Consider the following 23,761-nt stretch of genomic DNA (forward strand, 5'->3'; position numbering starts at 1 on the left):
TCTTGAACCTGCAACCTTCTGACTCGGAGGCAAGGGTGCTACCAACTGAGCCACAATTTTCCCCGATAGCAAAGGCTAAAGCTTAAAAGGTTGAAGAAAATAATGAAGCGCTATGCATTCACAATATTTGAAAATGAACTGCTTTCATTCCATAATAGATTGGATTAAAGATTGTGGCTTTGGTGAGGAATCTGACATTATGAGCCTTTGCTGCAATATCATTGCCAGCAGTTGAATCCCCAGCATCTTAACTACTTGCCCAGTGGTGATGATGATGGAGCAGACTTGTGTGCAGGATGGACAAACTTCGCTTGGCATGGCAAGCAATCATAACTGTAAACTATGGGCCTGAATTCGCGGCCCCTACAGATGTGTACGAAGTGCACCCGTAAGAGCCCCGCAAGTTCCGGGTTTTGGTATGCATGCGTCTAAACCCGGAACTTGCCATCTGTCAAGCATCCAGAAGTAAATGGCCTCTGCAGGCAGAGAGTTGAACTATTTGGGCTACTCCTGCCCACCAAATATTCTTCAAATTCTTACGCCTGGTGAAAGCAGGTGTAAGGCATGCTTTTGCTAACGTAAGAGTTTTAAAAAATAGAAAAATAAAATAGAAAAATAAAACTAATTTATATATTAACAAACCCTGTCCATTAAGGCAAGTTTATTTTAGCCCTGTTAAAACATATTAAAAAAATTAAACTTTTTTTGTATAAAATATTTAAATTGTATTTTAATTAATTTTAAATATGTAATGTGTTTTTGTAATGTATTTAATGAGTGTGTGTGTTTTGGGGGGGTATTCCCATTCATATTTCCGTACATACAGAATCACCATAAGTATGAATGGGAATACTCCTACTCTGACATACGCTGTTGGGATACGCGGGCCTCTGCGCAGGTCTTCACGTAGAGGCCCAGAAGCCCCCAAAACACCGGGAACAACTGGTACTTCCGTAAAAATTTTCGTGGTCAGAGGCATCCACCGCGGAAGCCTCCAATTGCAACTTCTGGGTCCATGTATTTTAAATTTTCAGATCACATTGTGCACTCACTTTTAATGTGATATACATATTTGTATCAATACAAGGATTCTATCCGCCTAAAACACTTTCACACTTTGCTTCTTTTTCAGTGTACCTATTCTCTCCTATAACAGCGATACATCACATTAGCACCTGGATTTTATGTTTTGTCTGGACACTGCTCCATTAAAACTCTAGAATATAAGATATGATATTACTGAAATGCCTATTTTAAAACAGTAAAGGATCAAAAATGTTTCAATTTCAGTGATGCTTCTACATTCCAGCTAGATTAGGCGCCGTTATTTATAAAATTTAATTCGTACAGAACACATCAATGGGTCATCTGCACACAATTTACATACTGGGTTTATTGTACACAAGGAGAGAAATGGGAGAATTGTCAGATTATATCTACATATGCTACCTGAACTATTCATTAATATCCAAAGGATACAGTACCAAATTAATATTTACTTCATATTGTGCAATTTTAAATCAGTAAATAAACAAATTTGCCGATTATATGTGTTAAGTGGAGTAAAAAAAATATAGTAAGAACTAACATTCATAGCGCGCATTTCGTGGCCTCAGGTCGGCCCAAAGCACTTGAGAGATAAATTACCTTTGAAGTGTGGTCAGTGTAATGTAGGAAAATACAGCATGCAATCTGGCAATAGCTAGGTCCCACAAACAGCAATGAGATAAGTGACCAATTAAACTATTTTATTGGTGTCGGTTAAGGGATAAATGTTGGTTAGCTCTTCAAATAATGTCATGGAATCTTTAATGTCATGGAAAGGTTTAACATACCATGAAATGTCAGCTGAGATGATGTGCTCAATTTCTGGAGTGTGACCTGAACCTATAACTTTCTGATTCAGGTGGTGAGAGTGCAACCAGAGCGGACACGTAACATTTAAATCTCAATAAATTAAAAAAATATGTATTTTGCAGTTATGAAAATATTCAAGCCATTAATGTTTTAAAATATATCTTTTTTTTTTAAAGTTGAACTACAATATAAACAAATGATGGATTAAAAAATACTGTGGCCTAGGAATTCATCTTGGGTGGTGGCGCAAAACAGGTAGCGCCTGATATTGCTGCAGGAGTTTCTTAGGGCAGTGTCCTCGGCCCAACCAGTATGCCGCATGCAGCAAGATCTGGACGACATCCAGGCTTGGGCTGAAAAGTGGCAAGTAACATTCGCGTCAATGAATATCTCCAACAAGAGAGCGTCTAACCACCACCCCTCAACACTCAACAGCAATACTATCGCCGAATTCCCAGTCAACAACATCCTGGGGATCACCATTGACCAGCCACATAAATACTGTGGCAAAAAGAGGTCAGCGGCTGGGTATTCTGCGGCGAGCATCTCATCTCCTAACTCCCCAAAGTCTTTCCACCATCTACAAGGCACAAGTCAGGAGTGTGATGGAATACTCTCCACTTGCCTGGATCAGTGCCAACGCCACTCAAGAAGCTCAACACAATACAGGAAAAAGCAGCCCGCTTAATTGGCATCTACCACCATAAACATTCACTCCCTCCACCACCGGCGTACCGTGGCTGCAGTGTATACCAGCTAACAAGATGCACTGCAGCAACTCGTCAAGGCTTCTTCGACAGCACCTCTCAAACCTGTGGCCTCTACCAATTGATGGACAAGGTCAGCAGGCATATGGGTACAACATCACCTCCACATTCCCCTCCAAGTCACACGCCATCCTAACTTGGAAATATATCATTCCCTCATTGTATCCTGGAACTTCCTCCCTAATAGCACTAGGGAAATACCTTCACCACATGGACTGCAGTGGCTCATCACCACCTTCTCAAGGACAATTCGGGATGGGCAATAAATGCTGGCTTTGCCAGCGACACCCAATAAAACGAATTTTAAAAAAGTTCCATTGACTACAATGGACTCTAGACTTGACTATTGCAACGCACTCCTGGCTGGCCTCCCAGTATACTCTACGTAAACTAGAGATGATCCAAAAGTTGCCTTCGTGTCCTAACTCACACCAAGTCCCGTTTACCCATCACCCCTGTGCTCACTGACTTACATTGGCTTGTGGTTAAGCAACGCCTCGATTTCAAAATTCTCATCTGTATTTTCAAATTCCTCCATGATTTCACCCCTCCCTATCTCTGTAATCTCTTCCAGCCCCACAAAGCCGCCCCCCACCCCCGCTAGAGGATATCTGCGCTCCTCTAATTCTGCCCTGTTGAGCATCCTTGATTATAATCGCTCAACCATTGGTGGCCATGCCTTCTGTTGCCTAGGCCCCAAGCTCGAACTCCCTGCCTAAACCTCTCCACTTCTCTACCTCTCTTTCCTCCTTCAAGATGCTCCTTTAAACATACCTCTTTGACCAAGCTTTTGGTCACCTACACTAATTTCTACTTGTGCAGCTCGGTGTCAAATCTTTTATCTCATAATATCCCTGTGAAGCTCCTTGGGACATTTCACTACATTAAAGGCGCTATATAAATACAAGTTGTTATTGTGTATCAGACACTGCGTATAATTGGAGACCGATCCAATACCACCAGTTTTCGAATTTCTACACCTGTAAATCTAAATTAAAAATAGGCAATGCTAGAAATACGTAATAGATGTGCCAATATTTAAAGTAACATTTTAGATTGCAGACATTTGGTCTGAAAAGGAATATGGATCTTGATTTTTGCATGTTAATTTTTAAACACAAAGGTTGCTGATATCAGCAAAACAGTTGCTTGAAATGCTAATTGAAGATTGGAAACTCTCTGCTACCCTTGTGTCTTTCATAAAATCATACATCACAGAAAGTGGCCATTTGGCCATCGGTAGTGGCTTTTTTAAAAAAGCTTTCCAATTAGTCCCAATCCCCTGCTCTTTCCTGTTTTGAAAGAGAACATATTTGTTGTGATGTCCCTGGCCATCAGACTAGATATCCAATTGCTACTGATAATGCTTCAGCAAAAATTGTGTGTGTGTGTGTGTGTGTCTATGTGTGTACATGAAAGAGAAAGAAAATGCAGTCAAATGTATTTTTACCCCTATACTTTCAACTCTCCTCAGAGTTCAGAACTAGTTAGTTGAAACCTGTCAATATTATACAAATGAAAAATGCAATCATCAGTTATACGTAGTGATAATTGTGGTTCATTAGTCCTGTCAATTGTCCGTCCTTTTTATTCAGTAAATTCTGACTTTTAAAAAAAATCTCTCTTCTACAGCACAGTCATATACACAGAAACACATGCTAATGACTATGCTAAAAAAATAATTTTAGGAACAGTGCAAAATTTACATACTGTGGCATATATATCCAGGGTACGATCTTTATGAAATCTCTTAGGCTCAAGTTTGTGTGCTCCCATTGATGTTTTCTGGTAGTTCCATGTTGTACTGATTAGATACCCTTGATGGCAGGCAACAATTCCATCCCAATAACTCTGACGTGCTGTTTCTATCATAACAAATCAAAAGCAAATTCATTAGCCACATTAGAAACACACACACATATATATAATATATATAAATAAAATATTTTATAATATATATATATATATATATATATCAAATATTTTTCAAGTTGAGGACATATATTGCTTAATTATAAGTATACAAACTAAAATATTCTTGAAAAGTCTAGTAAGATTCTATGGCCTAATTTTCTGTACCTAGGTGGGTCAGATGCGGGCAGTCGACATGGTGGGACGTTGCTGCTTTCATCCTGCTGCAGAAAACGACTTTGCGTCAATGGGGCCTATTAAGCCCGCCCAGCGTATTACCTGGCCCAATTAGAGGATGCTGGTCTGATGGGCGTGTTTTCAGCCAGTAGATTTAAAGGAGCCATGGCCATATTGCATTTGAAGGTTCATCTAGGAGTGTGCAGTCACTGCAATGGAGCTTTTGACGTTTCCAAGTTTTTGGAACAATGACTGCACAGTGGCAGAGAGCTGCACCCAGGTTCTCCAATAACTCCCTCCATATCCTTGTGGAGGGTGTCAGCACGCAGGGAGGTCCTCTTCCCTTCCGATGGGTGGAAGATACCTCCCCAGGAGACAAAATGAGCTTGGCTCCAAATTGCAGAGGTGGTCAGGAGGACCTGTGTGCAGATCTGAAAACATTTCAATGATCTAATTAAATCAGGAAAGACGAGTAGGAAGCCACTCAAATTCATCCCGCTGTGCCCCGCAGCACATCCCCATCACTCTGCCTTCCCAACCCTACTCCTTTACATTATTACTCAGAACATACCTTGCACATCTACCCATCCCTCTCTATCTACATTATGACATCCTCATCTTACTAGCCACTCCTCACACTCACCCCAACGTAATCATACCAACTAACACACGGAGGCCATTTGGCATTGCCAACCCACTCCATCAGTCTCCCTCAAGATCAAACCCATCCATTCATTACACTCATTCCACCAGTCTCACTCAACCATTTCTTCTTTCCCTCCTTGCAGGAGAGAGGCCACAATAAGAGGGAGGCGGAATGCCATTGTTTACCACCCTCACAATAGCTGGGTTAGAAGTATTGGGATTCGCCGAGCTGTTCGAGGTGGGAGACGGAGTGAGGGGGACACCTTAGCAACCTGGTGACAGAATTACATATCAAACAGCTACATGCTGTAAATCAGTCCTTCATATGGGGACTGATGTAATCAGCCACTGAATGGTCATCAATTACATAATGGTATCTGTATTAAATATTCATGTGATATATCTAACTCATCTCTTTACTCTCTCACAGGTCCATCAAGAGCCCCCCCACTACTGGGGAAAGAAGAAGCAGACTCCTTAGAGGAGTTTCCAACTTCTGTGGGTGCACCAGACATAAGTGCACCCAGCGCCAGCACAGATACAAATACCTCGGTGGGTTCCACATGAGACAGTGTTGTTACCTGGTGTCTCACAACTCACATGTGAACAAGAGCAGATGGTGGAGACGAGGACACAGGATGCTCCCAGCTCTGTTCAGCTGCATGCAGACACAGCCTGAGAGGCCATGCAGAAAGGAGATCCTGAAGATGCAGGAAGTGCAGGAGGCTGTGACAAGTTTTGCGAACGCGATGACTGCAAATATTCAGAGAATGGAGGAGTCCACCTCCAACATGAGCACCGTCCTCACGCAGGCAATGCCACCTGTAGGCTCTTCCATGATAATGGATGGCCACCTGCATGGAGCAGCTGATGTGCCACTTACATGAGCATATGCTATCTATGGAGAATAGATGGCAGAGGCTCATAGACCTTCTCTCTAGGAGGGATGTTAGCGTAGATGTGGGGTCTCATGGCCCCACTGATGTGCAGCAAGGTGCTCTTCAGCTCCTTGCTAGCTGGGAAGTGCGGGATGATGGTGAGAAGAGACATGGAAGTGTGTGTTCCTCTCAAAGCGCTGACACTGCTTCTCTGTTGCCACCCTCTCAGTCAGAGCCCCAGATGCCTCCTCGGACAGCGATGGCCGAGTTTGCCCCTACAGTCGCAGGAGGAGCAGACTTTGGTGGAGCCATCACAGGCTCCAAAACCCAAAGAACGTCTGCCAAGAGTATCTAATCAGTTGCAGGAGGGAAGTGTGCAGTATGCCTCTGCTTCTGCTGAAGCCACAGGGGTGGCACCTCAGAAGCACATGCAAGAGAAAGATGACACAAGTAGATTCACAAGGGTAGCCACTTGGATGTTTTATTCAATGTTAATGTCAAGTTTCTGTTAATGTGATCTCAACAATAACATTCTTTATTTTCACCACTTTCCGGTCTTGGAGAAATGTGTGTGCATCTTTGGAAGTAGCTTCTGGAGTTGTAGTGAATGGTGAAGACATAACGGTACCAAAATGGCTTGGTCATTGTGGGGATGGTTTATGGTGTTGCTGTGGGGTGGTACCACCTGGCAGAGCATGTGGCAGCCATATGGGTGTACAGCATAAAGTTAAGTAAATCTGGCCATGATGAAGCCATCCCTGTCCTCCTGGCAGCAATGTGCTCAGATGTTGATGCCCTCTGTCCTGTCCAGTATCATTGGGTAGTTGCGGAGAAGGTAGGTGACGGTATTGTTAGTGCTGCTGGTGTTGGGGCTCATCAATGTCAGATTTTGAGAACCAAGCTGAGACAGTATAAACAGCACCCATGTTGATGGAATAGATGGCAGATCAAGTAGAGTTGACAGAAGCAATGTCAATGGTGAGAGCAGTTGTTCCAATGAGGTGGACACTGGATGAAGACTTTGTTGGAAACACTTGCAGCCTGCAGAAAGTTAAATCTGTGCTGGCAATGTAGTTATCAACAGCTTCTGCCTGAGGAAATTGATCAGCTGTGAGATCGGAGCTTTTATAGTTCATTTGATGCGGTCAAGTAATCAGCTGGAGCAATGGCCACTCAACTCCCACCTCAGGTTGACAGACGTGGTTCCCGAGCTGCGTGAATCCCGTGGCCATGCAGGAAAATTTGAAATGTAGGGGGAAAAAGGCTCTTAACTGTCCGACAACGAGCTTATAATGATTTCGATTTGGGCCACCCGCCTCTGCCACATCGCCAAATGAGCTCGAGAGAAAGCTGCATGGGGGCGGGATGATGGCGGGTTCCTGATCCGCTCCGACTTTTTACCACATTGACCATCCAAACCACCTCCGATCGTGCCCGCATGGACCCCAGAAAATTCCGTCCTGTGTGTTTAAACTCTAAAATCTTCCAACATGAAGGCTATTCAGCTCATTCTAAACTAGAAAACCAGAATTTGTGTAGATGTACCATTACCTGAAGCAAATGTAGTAATAGGAGGTAGTTTCATTGTATCATACTTCAACCCTTTCTTTTTGGATTTCTTTTTGTTAATGGAACCTTAAAACAAAAAAAAACATGCTCATAAAAGCAACTCTTCGTTACACATTTCTAAAGAGAAGGAAGGATGCAAACAAATACAGATTATGTGTTAATTTAGAAGATTAAATAGGCATGTTATTTATTCAGCTGCTATTATAAGCCATTCTTCCTTGCTTTTTAGGGGTCTCTCTCCCATTCCCTGCCAAGAAGGCAAGTAGTTGATTTGCTTCTAGGTCTTTGCTAATATTCACAAGAGAGATATGGATGAGGAAAGCCATTCAGCCCATCCAGAAAGAACCATCTGTAACTAATCTAGCTGTTTAAATATTTCTAGCGTTTTTGCCTCCACTACCAAGTTGAAGGTCCATTCCATGTATTGATCATTCAGTGAGGAATTTTTCCAAGATCAGTCCTAAATTTGCCTTTTGCCAGGTTAACTCCTGCAATCTTGTCCTAGTCATTGCTTAATTTGAAGTAGCACTTTTGGATTTAACTTTTCTATATCCGATTAATAATTGTGTATACCTCTATTAAATCAGTATTCAGTAGCCTACTTTCAAGGTTGTAACGACAAGTTGCTCCAGTCTTCCAAATAATTTGGGTCTACTGATAAGAGGGATCAGTCTTGAGGCTCGAATGTTTGCTCTCTCAGTTACCAGAACTGACACAGTATTCAAGTTGTGGTCTGACCAGAGCAGAATACAATATAAACACAGCTTTCTCCATCTTCTATTCTGCCGTTTTGCCTACAGAATTAAGCATCACATTTACTTTACTGATTGCGTTCATGATGTCCAATCACTGGAGATTTGCAATCTGTTAAAACCTTAAACCTCTTTGTTTGCGATTATGTATGCAAGTATAGGTAGTGGATGCACTGTCACTTTACAAATGAAATATACCACATATTTTCATTAGGCACCATTGTGATTTACAATCAGCTTTTAGGCCTGCAACTCTTGATCTCTGCTGAGTACTTATTCAGCCTGTTCCAATTGTGTAGTACTTTACATTTCATCCATCATTGAATTTAATAGCATTAATTTTCATCCAGCACTGTTGTGCCCAATTACATATTTCAAGAGTAGAGAGAGTCACAAATTTGCATTTTTTGGAGTGCTCAATATTCAGAAAATTTCAGATGGATATCTATCAGGAAATTCTTCATACAAAAAATTATTAATATATGGAATGGACATCCAGAATAGTGGAAGGCAAATACCTGGCATGAATTTAAGAAACAACTGGGTTCTGCAACAAGGGATTTTCTGGATGGATGAATTAAGATGGGTAATCATCTGTAATTATTTGGATATCTTCGAGCAAAGTCATAGCACCCTGGAACAAATTAATTTTATTGTAAGCTAGTTGCTTCCTTATTGTAATGTTCCTTGCTACCTCCTCAGATTCAACTGCCTGTCCCCACTCCCGATTTGTCTTTGATTACACACCTGTGAAGTGCTTTGGGATGTTTTACTACATTAAAAGGCACTATATAAATGCAAGTTGTCGTCATAGTCCTTTAGAAACAGTTGCTGTCACAATACTGCTCCTTAGGCATTCCACTCTGAATTTCCTCCCTCACCTTGGCATCATTCAAACAACAAGTACCCACTACTTTGCACCATTGCCAACTTTTATTTATTTACATTATAGGGGTGGGTACACAATTTTGTTTGAGTGAAATCCTAGATCGTTGGAGCAAAATTTTTATTTTTAAGCATAATATATTTTATGCAGAACTTTGTTAAAGGAAGAACAATGTCTATTTACATAACATCTTTAACTTAGTAAAATGTCCCAAGGCGCTTCACAGGAGCATTATCGAACAATATTTAACAGTGAGACACATAAGGAGATATTAGGACAAGTAAGCGGTAGGATTCAAAGGGGCCGAAATTCGGGGTCCGGATAAGGCCCGTTACCGCCATTTGCATGCTGCCATGTTGCAGTCCATTGGCCGCCACGACCCAAATTTAGTTTGGAGATTTTTCAACCTGTCCTCATTTCCGTCCCGTTGCTGCTGACCGCCGCAAGCGCTTCATCAAAGCGCGCACCGTCAATCTCCCGCACCTCCAGCACACTGCACCCCAAATTTACTTGCAAAAGTCTTTGCGCCACCACGCGGTGCCCCAGACAACTTTTTCTGTCGGTGCACCTTGTTCTGTATGTGCGCAGCATGGCAGCTCAAGGGAAGGGCACACTGCCGTGGCCGCCATGTTTTAATTTTTGCAGGCCGACTCCCCGATCGGCCAGCCAATTATTACACTGGGTTCGGCCGGGCCACCAACAAGCTGCCTGGCACGCCCTCTTGGGTGCCAGGCCAGACCCGGCCGAAACCCTCCCTGGTGGCCCAGTGGCCGAACCTACAGAATCGGCAATTCTCTCCTCTTTAAATGAGGGGAGACACATGCTGAGGCACACATGCACTGATGTCACCACCACTCCGCCACAGAGTGACAGCGGCAGAGACTCGGTCCCGCCCCAACTTCCGCCCTTCACCAGGACTTACCGCTGCACTTCCGCCCCCATTAAGATCAATTTCCGGTCTTGTCGTGAAAAAACGACAAAATCCTGAATATTGATCAAGAGGCGACCTCTTCGCATGCGGCGGTAAAAACATGTGAGAAATCATAGGCGCGCCAGGTTTCTGGCGTGCCTGAATTTCAGCCCTAAGGTATGTTAAGTTAAATGTTCTAAGATGCTTCACAGGAGCATTATCAAACAAAATTTGACACCGAGGCACACAAGATATTAGGACAGGCAAGCGGTAAGATTCAAGGTGTATCATAAAGGAGCTGGAGAAGTTCAGGGAGGGAATTCCAACATTCAGGGCCTAGACAGTTGAAGGCAATACTGCCAATGACGGGGCAAAGAAAATCAGGGATGCACAAGAGGCCAGAATTGAAGGAATGCAGAGTTCTCAGAAGGTTCCAGTACAATAAAGTCTAGGATTTTTAAAGTCCACGTGAGATGTCATTTACTAAAGAAGTCAAGGAGGTTGGCAAGAAAGAGAGTCTTGCATTTATATAGCGCCTCTCACAACCACCGGACGTTTCAAAGTGCTTTACAATTAAGTACTTTTGAAGTGTAGTCACTGTTGTAATGCTGAGGGATCTTGGGGTCCTTGTACATAAAACACAAAAAATTAGCATGCAGGGACAACAAGTAATTAGGAAGGCAAATGAAATGTTGGCCTTTATTGCAAGGGGGATGGAGTATAAAAGTAGGGAAGTCTTGCTACAACTGTAGCAATCTTTTACACCCACCTGAGACACCAGATGGGGCCTCGGTTTAATGTCTCATCCGCAATGCAAAATTAGTCCCTTCTGAATTTATGTTGGCTATAATATATTAGTCTTTATATAAGCAGTCCTCAAGTTTACTCCAGATAGTTGATTTTATTCTGCACTGTGTCAGCTGTGGCTCAGTGGGTAGCACACTCGCCTCCGAGTCAGAAGGTTGTAGGTTCAAGTCCCACCCTTGGGCACAAGAAATCTAGGCTGACACTCCAGTGCAGTACTGAGGGAGTGCTGCACTGTTGGAGGTGCCGGCTTTCGGTTGAGACGTTAAACCGAGGACCTGTCTGCCCTTAGATGGACGTAAAAGATTCCATGGCACTATTTCGTAGACGAGTAGGAGAGTTATCCCCGGTGTCCTGGCCAATATTTATCCCTCAATCAACATAACAAAAACAGATTATCTGGTCATTATCACATTGCTGTTTGTGCAAGCTGGCTGCCGCGTTTCCCACATTACAGCAGTGACTACACTCCAAAAGTAATTCATTGGCTGTAAAGTGCTTTGAGACGTCCGGTGGTTGTGAAAGACGCTATATAAATGTAAGTCTTTCTTTTTTTCCTTTTCATTGATGGATGCTTAGTTGCTCGACTGTGTTTTGTCGATCCAATTGAGACTTCCTAGCGGCACTTCACAAAGCCTATCCCTTTGTCTTTCTCAATAACCATTGAATAAATATCATGCATCCATGAGGATTTGCTTGTTTAAGTTCCTTTTAGCCTTTCTATGATCTACATCTCATTTTGTATTTCCTTTGAGCTAGGTTATGAGGACGTTTGAGAGAATGGACAGCAAATGTTTTCTTTCCTCATTCTTCTGTGGATGAAGCCACCGTGGGATGCCTTCTCACTCTTCCAGAGGGCCCAGCTGAGAAAACTAGTCAAGCATGGGGTGGGGATGGGGGAGGAGGAGGAGGGAGAAGGGAGAAACGTATTGTAGCGCTTCAGTGTCATTATTCTCAAAAGAAAGTTAAACATGTTAAAAAATAATGTTAGAAAAATTTTACCAGTTTGTCATAAAAAAAAGTGAAATACTTTTGTTGCTATTTATTGAATGGATTCCACATTTTAAAATATGTAGTACATTTTAATCACACTGAAAAAAGTTAACTGTAACATAGCCATCATATTTTTCAACTAAACTTACCCAGTCCCAAACTCTTATTAAAACGTTCATGAATAGTGGAAAATGACTGCAAAGTTCCATCCCGTCCTATATTAAAAAATATATAAATGAGTGACATTTTAAAAATAAAACAATTTAAAAAAAAGTGAAGAGCACAAAAAAGTGGATTTGCAGCTGTACTTTAATCAAATTGGTTCATAAAAATAGCCAAATTACTCCTGCAGACCACCGCATAGCAGAACAATTAGACCTCTTTTATAGTACTGTGTCTTTAAATATATTTAAAGTGGAGATACACGGAGTTTTGAATGATAAGGGTTATGAGGAAGTGGAGTTGAGGCCAGGATCAGATCAGCCATGATCTTTAGTGATTGGCGGAGCAGGCTCAAGAGGCCAAATGGCTTACTCCTGCTCCTATTTCTTATGTTCTTATGAGTCACTTCCATTGGAAGATTAGTAATATGCACTGGTTACTGCTGAGCTTAACCTGCCCCAATCTCAATGTATAATGTGGGATGGATTTAGCAATAATGCACATGTTCATGTTCTGTTCATGCACAGCTTCTCCTAGTCATAAACTTAACTTCAGCATGCTTTTGTGTTTTAGCCAGTTCATGGAAAGGTCCAGATAAGCTTTGAAAAAAACCCTCTGCTGATCTAAATGGGGAGGCTGACATCACCCTGTAGCTAGGCCCCAAAATTGTAGACTTGAGTTACTTCAAATAACAATTATAGATGAGGGAGACTTTTTGTCCTATCTTCATTCATCCATTCTGAAATGTCCCCCAAAAGGTCCTTCTGCAGCATCCAATTGTTTCTTAAATGTTTCCTGCATTTTTGCTTTCACTACTCTATCTGGAAGTCCATTCCTTGTATAGATTTGCTATATGGTTTTAATTGGCTAGTAGAACTAAAAGATACCGAGAATCTGCAACTCATACCAGATTTCAGAAGAGCAAACTTTACCAAAATGGCAGATGAGACCGATGTAGAATACAAATAGAAGGTTTTGAAGAAGATAAAAATGTGGAAAACAAATATGAAAGTCAAGAGTGTGGTAAGAAAAAGCCAAGGTGGCTGGCAGGTCATGTACAAAGACAAATAAGATGTAAACAAAAATGTTTCTCTAAATTAAAGACATTTAGTACTCAACTAAACAGAGCTGTGTATAAGGAACTAAAGAAACCAAAGGCTGCTATTAGATCAGCTAAAAGGCTAATGGAAAAAAAAGGATCATAGACAACTGTGGAAGTAATGGGAAAAGCTTTTTCAGTTATGTGAAGAGTCAGAGAACTGTCAAAGACTGTATTGGGCCTTTAAAGAATGCTCAAGGACTCACTGGGTGTGGCGGAAATATTAAATGAGTACTTTGCATCAGTCTTCACCCTTGAAACTGATGCTCAACTATAAGGATTTAATAAAGTTACTAACAAAACTAGTATTATCATAGATGAACATATTGTTTTAGAAAGAATTAAGAACTTGAAAATAGATATAGAGCAGGTGGGCCAGATGATATCCACCCGACGGTCCTCATGGAGATGGGACATCTGCTGTGCAAACCCCTAGCCTGTATTTTTAATAGCTCACTGCACTCTGGAATAGTTCGAGGTCGGGGAACGGGAGAGCGAGGAGCAGGAGCAGCGTCGAGTTGGGAGGCCTACAAGAGGCCCATCAGTCGCAGTCGGGGGGGCGGGAGAGCGAGGAGGAGGAGCAGCGTTGCGTCGGGAGGCCTACAAGAGGCCCATCAGTTGGAGAGGCGGGAGTTCAAGGACGTCGGAGCGGCCTATAAAGGCCGGCTGGTGCAGCTGCAGCAGGGAGAAGGCAAAAAAAGTAGAAAGAAATCGAAAGGTGACATCACAGCCAAGGGGGTAAGTGATTGGTAAGTAATTTTTCTTCATCTTTTCTTTTTTATCAATAAGTAACCTTTAGCATTGTTGTTGCCAATTTAAGTTTACCTAAGGGTTAAGTCATGGCAGGAGAACTCTGACACATGTTATGCTCCTCCTGTACTATGTGGGAAGTCAGGGACACTTCCGGTGTCCCTGACAACTACGTGTGTGGGAAGTGTATCCGCCTGCAGCTCCTGACGGACCGCATGGCGGCACTGGAGCTGCGGGTGGATTCACTCTGGAGCATCCACGATGCTGAGAATGACGTGAATAGCACATTTAGTGAGTTGGTCATACCGCAGCTAAAGGCTACACAGTCAGATAGGGAATGGATGACCAACAGGAAGAGCAGTGCAAGGAAGGTAGTGCAGAGGTCCCCTGCGTCATCCACCTGCCAAACAGATACACCGCTTTGGGTACTGTTGAGGGGGATGACTCATCATGGAAGGGTAGCAGCAGCCAAGTCCATGGCACCGTGGCTGGCTCTGCTGCACAGGAGGGCAGGAAAAATAAGTAGGAGAGCTATAGTGATAGGGAATTCAATTGTAAGGGGAATAGATAGACGTTTCTGTGGCCGCAACAGAGACTCCATGATGGTATGTTGCCTCCCTGGTGCAAGGGTCAAGGATGTCTCGGAGCAGGCGCAGGGCAGTCTGAATAGGGAGGGTGAATAGCCAGTTGTCGTGGTGCATATAGGTACGAATGATATAGGTAAAAAACGGGATGATTTCCTACAAGACAAATTTAGGGAGTTAGGAGCTAAATTAAAAAAATAGGACCTCAAAAGTAGTAATCTCAGGATTGCTACTAGTGCCACGTGCTAGTCAGAGTAGGACTCGCAGGATAGCTCAGATGAATACATTGCTTGTGGAGTGGTGCACAAGGGAGGGATTCAAATTCCTGGGACATTGGAATCGGTTCTGGGGGAGGTGGGACCAGTACAACCAGACAGTCTGGGCAGGACCGGAACCAATGTCTTAGGGGGAAGTGTTTGCTAGTGCTGTTGGGGAGGAGTTAAACTAATATGGCAGGGGGATGAGAACCTATGCAGGGAGACAGGGGGAAGTAGAATGGGGGCAGAAGCAAAAGATAGAAAGAAGAAAAGTAAAAGTGGAGGGCAGAGAAACCCAACACATAAAGCAAAAAGGGCCACATTATAGCAAAATTCTAAAGGGGCAAAGTGTGTTGGAAAGAAAAGCCTGAAGGCTCTGTGCCTCAATGCGAGGATTATTCGGAATAAGGTGGACAAATTAACTGCGCAGATAGCAGTTAACGAATTAGATGTAATTATCATCACGGAGACATGGCTCCAGGGTGACCAAGGCTGGGAACTCAACATCCAGGGGTATTCAACATTTAGGAAGGATAGACAGAAAGGAAAAGGAGGCAGGGTGGCATTGCTGGTTAAAGAGGAAATTAATGCAATAGTAAGAAAGGACATTAGCTTGGATGATGTGGAATCAGTATGGGTGGAGCTACGGAATACCAAGGGGCAGAAAACGCTAGTGGGAGTTGTGTACAGACCACCGAACAGTAGTAGTAAGGTTGGGGACAGCATCAAACAAGAAATTAGGGATGCATGCAATAAAGGTACACCAGTTATCATGGGTGACTTTAATCTACATATTGATTGGGCGAACCAAACTGGTAGCAATGCGGTGGAGGAGGATTTCCTGAAATGTATTAGGGATGGTTTTCTAGTCCAAGATGTCGAGGAACCAACTAGGGAGCTGGCCATCCTAGACTGGGTGATGTGTAATGAGAAAGGACTAATTAGCAATCTTGTTGTGCGAGGCCTCTTGGGGAAGAGTGACCATAACATGGTAGAATTCTTTATTAAGATGGAGAGTGACACAGTTAATTCAGAAACTCGGGTCCTGAACTTAAGGAAAGGTAACTTTGATGGTTTGAGGCTTGAATTAGCTAGAATCGACTGGCAAATGATACTTAAAGGGTTGACAGTGGATAGGCAATGGCAAACATTTAAAGATCACATGGATGAACTTCAGCAATTGTACATCCCTGTCTGGAGTAAAAATAAAATGGGGAAGGTGGCTCAACCATGGCGAACAAGTGAAATTAAGGATAGTGTTAAATCCAATGAAGAGGCATATAAATTGGCCAGAAAAAACAACAAACTTGAGGACTGGGAGAAATTTAGAATTCAGCAGAGAAGGACAAAGGGTTTAATTAAGAGGGGGAAAATAGAGTACGAGAAGAAGCTTGCCAGGAAAATAAAAATGACTGCAAAAGCTTCTATAGATACGTGAAGAGAAAAAGATTACTGAAGATAAATGTAGGTCCCTTGCAGTCGGATTCAGGTGAATTTATAATGGGGAACAAAGAAATGGCAGACCAATGGAACAAATACTTTGGTTCTGTCTTCACGAAGGAAGACACAAATAACCTTCCGGAGGTACTAGGGGACCGAGGGTCTAGAGAGAAGGAGGAACTGAAGGATATCCTCATTAGGTGGGAAATTGTGTTAGGGAAATTGATGGGATTGAAGGCCGATAAATCCCCGGGGCCTGATGGTCTGCATCCCAGAGTACTTAAGGAAGTGGCCCTAGAAATAGTGGATGCATTGGTGATCATTTTCCAACAGTCTATCGACTCTGGATCAGTTCCTATAGACCGGAGGGTAGCTAATGTAACACCACTTTTTAAAAAGGGAGGGAGAAAGGGAGAAAGAAAGCGGGGAATTATAGACCGGTTAGCCTGACATCAGTAGTGAGAAAAATATTGGAATCAATCATTAAGGATGCAATAGCAGTGCATTTGGAAAGCAGTGACAGGATCAGTCCAAGTCAGCATGGATTTATGAAGGGGAAATCATGCTCGACGAATCTTATGGAATTTTTGAGGATGTAACCAGTAGAGTGGACAAGGGAGAACCAGTGGATGTGGTGTATTTGGACTTTCAAAAGACTTTTGACAAGGTCCCACACAAGAGACTGGTGTGCAAAATCAAAGCACATGGTATTGGGGGTAATATACTGACATAGATAGAAAACTGGTTGGCAGACAGGAAGCAGAGAGTCGGGATAAATGGGTCCTTTTCAGAATTGCAGGCAATGACGAGTGGAGTGCCGCAGGGCTTAGTGCTGGGACCCCAGCTCTTTACAATATACATCAATGATTTAGATGAAGGAATTGAGTCTAGTATCTCCAAGTTTGCAGATGACACTAAACTGGGTAGCGGTGTGAGCTGTGAAGGGGACGCTAAGAGGCTGTAGAGTGACTTGGACAGGTTAGGTGAGTGGGCAAATGCATGGCAGATGCAGTATAATGTGGATAAATGTGAGGTTATCCATTTTCGGGGCAAAAACGCAAAAGATAGATTATCTGAATGGCGGCAGATTAGGAAAAAGGGAGATGCAACGAGACCTGGATGTCATGGTTCATCAGTCATTGAAAGTTGACATACAGGTACAGCAGACGGTGAAGAAGGCAAATGGTATGTTGGCCTTCATAGCTAGAGGATTTGAGTATAGGAGCAGGGAGGTCTTACTGCAGGGATGGGACAGGTTAGATACGGGTAGAATGTTCCCGATATTGGGGAAGTCCAGAGCCAGGGGACACAGTCTTAGGATAAGGGGTAGGCCATTTTAGGACTGAGATGAGGAGAAACTTCTTCACTCAGAGTTGTTAACCTGTGGAATTCCCTGCCGCAGAGAGTTGTTGATGCCAGTTCATTGGATATATTCAAGAGGGAGTTAGATATGGCCCTTACGGCTAAGGGGATCAAGGGGTATGGAGAGAAAACAGGAAAGGGGTACTGAGGGAATGATCAGCCATGATCTTATTGAATGGTGGTGCAGGCTCGAAGGGCTGAATGGCCTTCGCATGCAGCTATTTTCTATGTTTCCTATAGACTGGAAGGAGTCACTTAACCTGTCTTCTTCACTATGAAGTCTCTTTTAAGTCCTCCTCACAACTTACTTTCCCACCTAGCTTTGCTTCGTCAGCAAACTTTGATATAAGAACATCAGAAACAGGAGTCGTCGGCCACCTGGCACCTCGAGCCTGCTCCGCCATTTAATAAAGATCATGGCTGGTGAGTGGAAATATCCTCACTGCATCCACCTTATCAAGCCCCCTCATTATCTTACATGTTTCGATAAGATCACCTCTCATTCTTCTGATGGGGATAGGCCCAACCTACTCAACCTATCTTCATAAGTCAATCCCCTCATCTCTGGAATCAACCTAGTGAACCTTCTCTGAACAGCCTCCAATGCAAGTATATCCTTCCTTAAATATGGAGACCAAAACTGTACGCAGTACTCTAGGTGTGGCCTCACCAATACCCTGTATATTACATTAAGTCCCCTCATTTAAGTCATTGATATAGACCCGACCCCCCGCCCCGGACTGGATTTGACCTGACCTCCCTCTCCCTGACCCGAACCGACCTCCCTCCCACAACCCCCCCACCCCCCGACCCGAACTCCCTCCCACAACCGCCACCCCCCCCCCCCCCCCCCAAAGACACTGACAGACAGAGAATGAGAGACACACACAGATAGACAGAGAGATAGAGACACTGACAGAGACACACTGGGGGGGGGGGGGGAGGCATCCCAGCACGCTGTTGGAGGGCTCCCGGTGCTGCAGTCAGTAAGTAGAAAATTTTTTTTTTTTTTGATTGATTTATTTGTTGATTTATTGATGTATTTATCATTTATTATTGATGATAGCTCTTTATTTGTAAAACTGAAGTGTTTAATGTTTGTAAACTTCCCTTTAAACCCCCCCCCTCCCCCCATTTCCCTACGCCTGATTTGTAACCTACGCCTGATTTTCTAAAGTGTAGACAAGGTTTTTCCGAGCGTACAAAAATCTTCACTTACTCCATTCTAAGTTAGTTTGGAGTAAGTTTTCACTGACGAAACTTTGAAAACAGGCATAAGTGGCCGGACACACCCCCTTTTGAAAATAAAATTCTGTTCCAAAGTGAAACTGTTCTAACTGACTAGAACTGGAGCAAACTAAATGACGAGAATTCCGATTTCTAAGATACTCCGTTCTACACCAGTTGCTACTAAAAATCAGGAGCAAATCATGTGGAAACTTGGGGCCTAAGTTGGGTGGCAGTGTGAGCTGCGAGGAGGATGCTATGAGGCTGCAGAGCGACTTGGTTAGGTGAGTGGGCAAATGCATGGCAGATGAAGTATAATGTGGATAAATGTGAGGTTATCTACTTTGGTGGTAAAAACAGAGAGACAGACAATTATCTGAATGGTGACAGATTAGGAAAAGGGGAATTGCAACAAGACCTGGGTGTCATGGTACATCAGTCATTGAAGGTTGGCATGCAGGTACAGCAGGCGGTTAAGAAAGCAAATGGTATGGTGGCCTTCATAGCGAGGGGATTTGAGTACAGGGGCAGGGAGGTGTTACCACAGTTGTACAGGGCCTTGGTGAGGCCACACCTGGAGTATTGTGGACAGTTTTGGTCTCCTAACCTGAGGAAGGAGATTCTTGCTATTGAGAGAGTGCAGCGAAGGTTCACCAGATTGATTCCCGGGATGGCGGGACTGACATATCAAGAAAGACTGGATCAACTGGGCTTGTATTCACTGGAGTTCAGAAGAATGAGAGGTGATCTCATAGAAACGTTTAAAATTCTGACGGGTTTCGACAGGTTAGATGCAGGAAGAATGTTCCCAATGTTGGGGAAGTCCAGAACCAGGGGTCACAGTCTAAGGATAAGGGGTAAGCCATTTAGGACCGAGGTGAGGAGAAACTTCTTCACCCAGAGTGGTGAACCTGTGGAATTCTCTACCACAGAAAGTTGTTGAGGCCAATTCACTTAATATATTCAAAAAGGAGTTAGATGTAGTCCTTACTAATAGGGGGATCAAGGGGTATGGCGAGAAAGCAGGAATGGGGTACTGAAGTTGCATGTTCAGCCACGAACTCATTGAATGGCAGTGCAGGCTCGAAGGGCCGAATGGTCTACTCCTGCACCTATTTTCTATGTTTCTATGTTTCATGGCAAACGAGCCAAAGGTGGACATAGAAAACGTTACAAGGACATCCTCAAAGCCTCCATGATAAAGTGCAACATCCCCACCAACACCTGGGAGTACCTGACCAAAGACTGCCCTAAGTGGAGGAAGTGCATCCGGGAGGGCGCTGAGGGCCTCGAGTCTCATCGCCGAGTGCATGCAGAAAACAAGTATAGGCAGCGGGAAGAACATGCGGCAAACCTTTCAGACCCTCCATTACCCTCAATGACTGTCTGTCTGTCCCAGCTGTGGCAGGGACTGTGGCTCTCGTATTGGACTGTTCAGCCACCTAAGGATTCATTCTAAGCAAGTCTTGAGGTATCAATCTGAGATGGCATAAATGCAGGGAGCGCTTGAAATGCTGCAGTCTGAGATTGCATGCCAGCAACCAGAGTCTGCATGACATCACGAACACCTTGCGTGGCTTCGGCCTGTGATGTCATGGCTACTGTCACGTTAAGCATGGCACGCGCTATTACCTCTGGGAACCCACTGTCGCTCGTTGTGGCTGCTTCTCAGTTTAGACGAGCAAGGATGGGCTCAGTGGACTGCTGCGAGCATGGGCAAGGCTGGAGGTGGCCTCCGCCACACTCATAGCAAGTACATTCATGCTCTGCGTCACACTTTCCGATGCACCCATAATCTCATGGTGCATCTGCATGGACTCCCTGAACATAGCTTCCCAATCTAGGTCCTCATCTGCCTGACTCTGAGCAGGACTCCTCCCCCGAGCTTCCCCTTGCGCTGCGCATTGCTGCAGGCCACTAGGATCAGGAGCGTCAGATTTTTTGGGGGATATCAAGCAGAAGCCTAGCTCTTCTACATAGGAAAGGAGAGCAAATCATTCATCTCTAGTTACTTTCAAGTACTTCCTTCCAAATTATATGATTCTAACATTGCCTGAAGCCATCAGAGGTCAGATATTACGCTTAAAATTAAAAAAAAATAATGGACATGAAAGGTAGCTTGGAGATGCAAATCTCAATAATCTGATATGTTCTTGTCCATGAGAAAGATTGCTTTATAATTATGATTATATAAGTGGGTTACATTTAGCTTTTCTTATATTTTTACTTTGATAAACGTTTTTTGCAATAGTCTCTAAGTTCATGAAATACAGTTGGGACAATCCAGAGAAGATGAAATATGTAAATAAATTAGCGAAAAAGCAAGAATAAATTTTGCAAAAAAAAAAAGAATGGTAGTAGAAATGAAATACTACAAGAGGAAGAGATAAATAATTTTGACATGATAACTATAAACATACAAGTAGCACTGAAAAGGTTGGTGGCACCTGAAAGTGGAAACTCATCTGGTCCTGATAATATCCTTGAATACAAAAGCTGTACCAGAGGACTGGAGGTTTGCCAATGTCACGTCTGCATTCAAGATGGGGGAAAGGATTAAACTGGGGAACTATAGACCTAATAGATCTTAGCTTAACAGAGGAAGTGGGTAGAGATCATAATACAGGATAAAATGAATGCTCGCTTAGAAAAACATGGGTTAATCAAGGGTAGCCAGTACAGCTTCGTAAAAGGTGAGCAGATTTTCAAAAAGCATGCAACAGGCACTTTATAATTTTTTCTTCATGGAAGGATTTTGGAATTGAGTTACATTTAAGTGTTGTGTTTTAAAACAGTGACCTGACACAGGTTTATTTTTTGAAAAGCCACAAATTGCAGGCATCTAAGATTTTTACAATCAAATGGGCCAGTGTGTGTAACGCAACAAGTGATACCATTAACTGTCTGGTTCCATTATCGAGAATGTATTCCATTTATTTTGAGAACAGCATATATTCTCTTTAAACCCACCAACCCAAGAGAGAAATAGCCACTTTTATTGATAGGTCTACTGGCAAATTCGTGATAGAAACATAGAAAATAGGTGCAGGAGTAGGCCATTCGGCCCTTCGAGCCTGCACCGCCATTCAATAAGATCATGGCTGATCATTCATTCAGTACCCCTTTCCTGCTTTCTCTCCATACCCCTTGATCCCCTTAACCGTAAGGGCCATATCTAACTCTCTCTTGAATATATCCAATGAACTGGCATCAACAACTCTCTGCGGTAGGGAATTCCACAGGTCAACAACTCTCTGAATGAAGAAGTTTCTCCTCATCTCAGTCCTAAATGGCCTATCCCTTATCCTAAGACTATGTCCCCTGGTTCTGGACTTTCCCCAACACCGAGAACATTCTTCCCGCATCTAACCTGTCCAGTCCCGTCAGAATCTTATATGTTTCTATGAGATCCCCTTTCATCCTTCTAAAGGCCAGTGAATGAAGGCCCAGTTGATCCAGTCTCTCCTAATATGACAGCCCGCCATCCCTGGAATCGGTCTGGTGAACCTTCGCTGCACTCCCTCAATAGCAAGAACGTCCTTCCTCAGATGAGGAGACCAAAACTGAACACAATATTCCAGGTGAGGCCTCACTAAGTCCCTGTACAACTGCAGTAAGACCTCCCTGCTCCCATATTCAAATCCCCTAGCTATGAAGGCCAACATACCATTTGCCTTCTTTACCGCCTGCTGTACCTGTGTGCCCACTTTCAGTGACTGATGAACCATGACACCCAGGTCTCGTTGCACCTCCCCTTTTTCTAGTCTGCTGCCATTCAGATAATATTCTGCCTTCGTGTTTTTGCCCCCAAAATGGATAACCTCACATTTATCCACATTATACTGCATCTGCCATGTATTTGCCCACTCACCTAATCTGTCCAATTCACCCTGCAGCCTCTTAGCGTCCTCCTCACAGCTCACACCGCCATCCAGTTTCGTGTCATCCGCAAACTTGGAGATATTACACTCTATTCCTTCATCCAAATCGTTAATGTATATTGTAAAGAGCTGGGGTCCCAGCACTGAGCCCTGCGGCACCCCACTAGTAACTGCCTGCCATTCTGAAAAGGACCCGTTTATCCCGACTCTCTGTTCCCTGTCTGCCAACCAGTTCTCTATCCACGTCAATACATTACCCCCAATACCATGCGCTTTGATTTTGCACACCGATCACTTGTGCGGGACCTTGTCAAAAGCCTTTTGAAAGTCCAAATACACCACATCCACTGATTCTCCCTAGTTACATTCTCAAAAAATTCCAGAAGATTCGTCAAGCATGATTTCCCCTTCATAAATCCATGCTGACTCTGTCCGATCCTGTCACTGCTTTCCAAATGGGCTGCTATTTCATCCTTAATGATTGATTCCAACATTTTCCCCACAACTGATGTCAGGTTAACCAGTCTATAATTACCCGCTTTCTCTCTCCCTCCTTTTTTTAAAAAGTGGCATTACATTAGCTACCCTCCAGTCCATAGGAACTGATCCAGAGTCGATAGATTGTTGGAAAATGATCACCAATGCATCCACTATTTCTAGGGCCACTTCCTTAAGTACTCTGGGATGCAGACTATCAGGACCCGGGGATTTATCGGCCTTTAATCCCATCCATTTCCCCAACACAATTTCCCACCTAATAAGGATATCTTTCAGTTCCTCATTCTCACTAGACCCACTGTCCCCTAGTACATTCAGAAGGTTATTTGTATCTTCCTTTGTGAAGACAGAA

The 23,761-nt window shown here is 43.4% G+C and overlaps 1 protein-coding gene across 3 annotated transcripts in view; it reads right to left on the bottom strand.

Annotated features, from left to right (window-relative positions):
- Window positions 1-23,761, bottom strand: part of wdr36 (WD repeat domain 36) — a 176,769-nt gene that overhangs the window by 91,189 nt on the left and 61,819 nt on the right. For 2 of the 3 annotated variants that reach the window (XM_070883949.1, XM_070883962.1), the window contains exons 10-12: window positions 12,299-12,364; window positions 7,787-7,870; window positions 4,335-4,489 (exon numbers count right to left, since the gene is read on the bottom strand). In XM_070883949.1, the coding sequence (XP_070740050.1) occupies window positions 4,335-4,489; window positions 7,787-7,870; window positions 12,299-12,364 (305 nt within the window). The remainder of the gene's footprint in view (window positions 1-4,334; window positions 4,490-7,786; window positions 7,871-12,298; window positions 12,365-23,761) is intronic. The other variant, XM_070883956.1, reaches the window with a different exon arrangement.

This window comes from Pristiophorus japonicus, chromosome 1 (assembly GCF_044704955.1).
Source record: "Pristiophorus japonicus isolate sPriJap1 chromosome 1, sPriJap1.hap1, whole genome shotgun sequence".
In the NCBI taxonomy this organism is placed as follows: Eukaryota; Metazoa; Chordata; class Chondrichthyes; family Pristiophoridae; genus Pristiophorus; species Pristiophorus japonicus.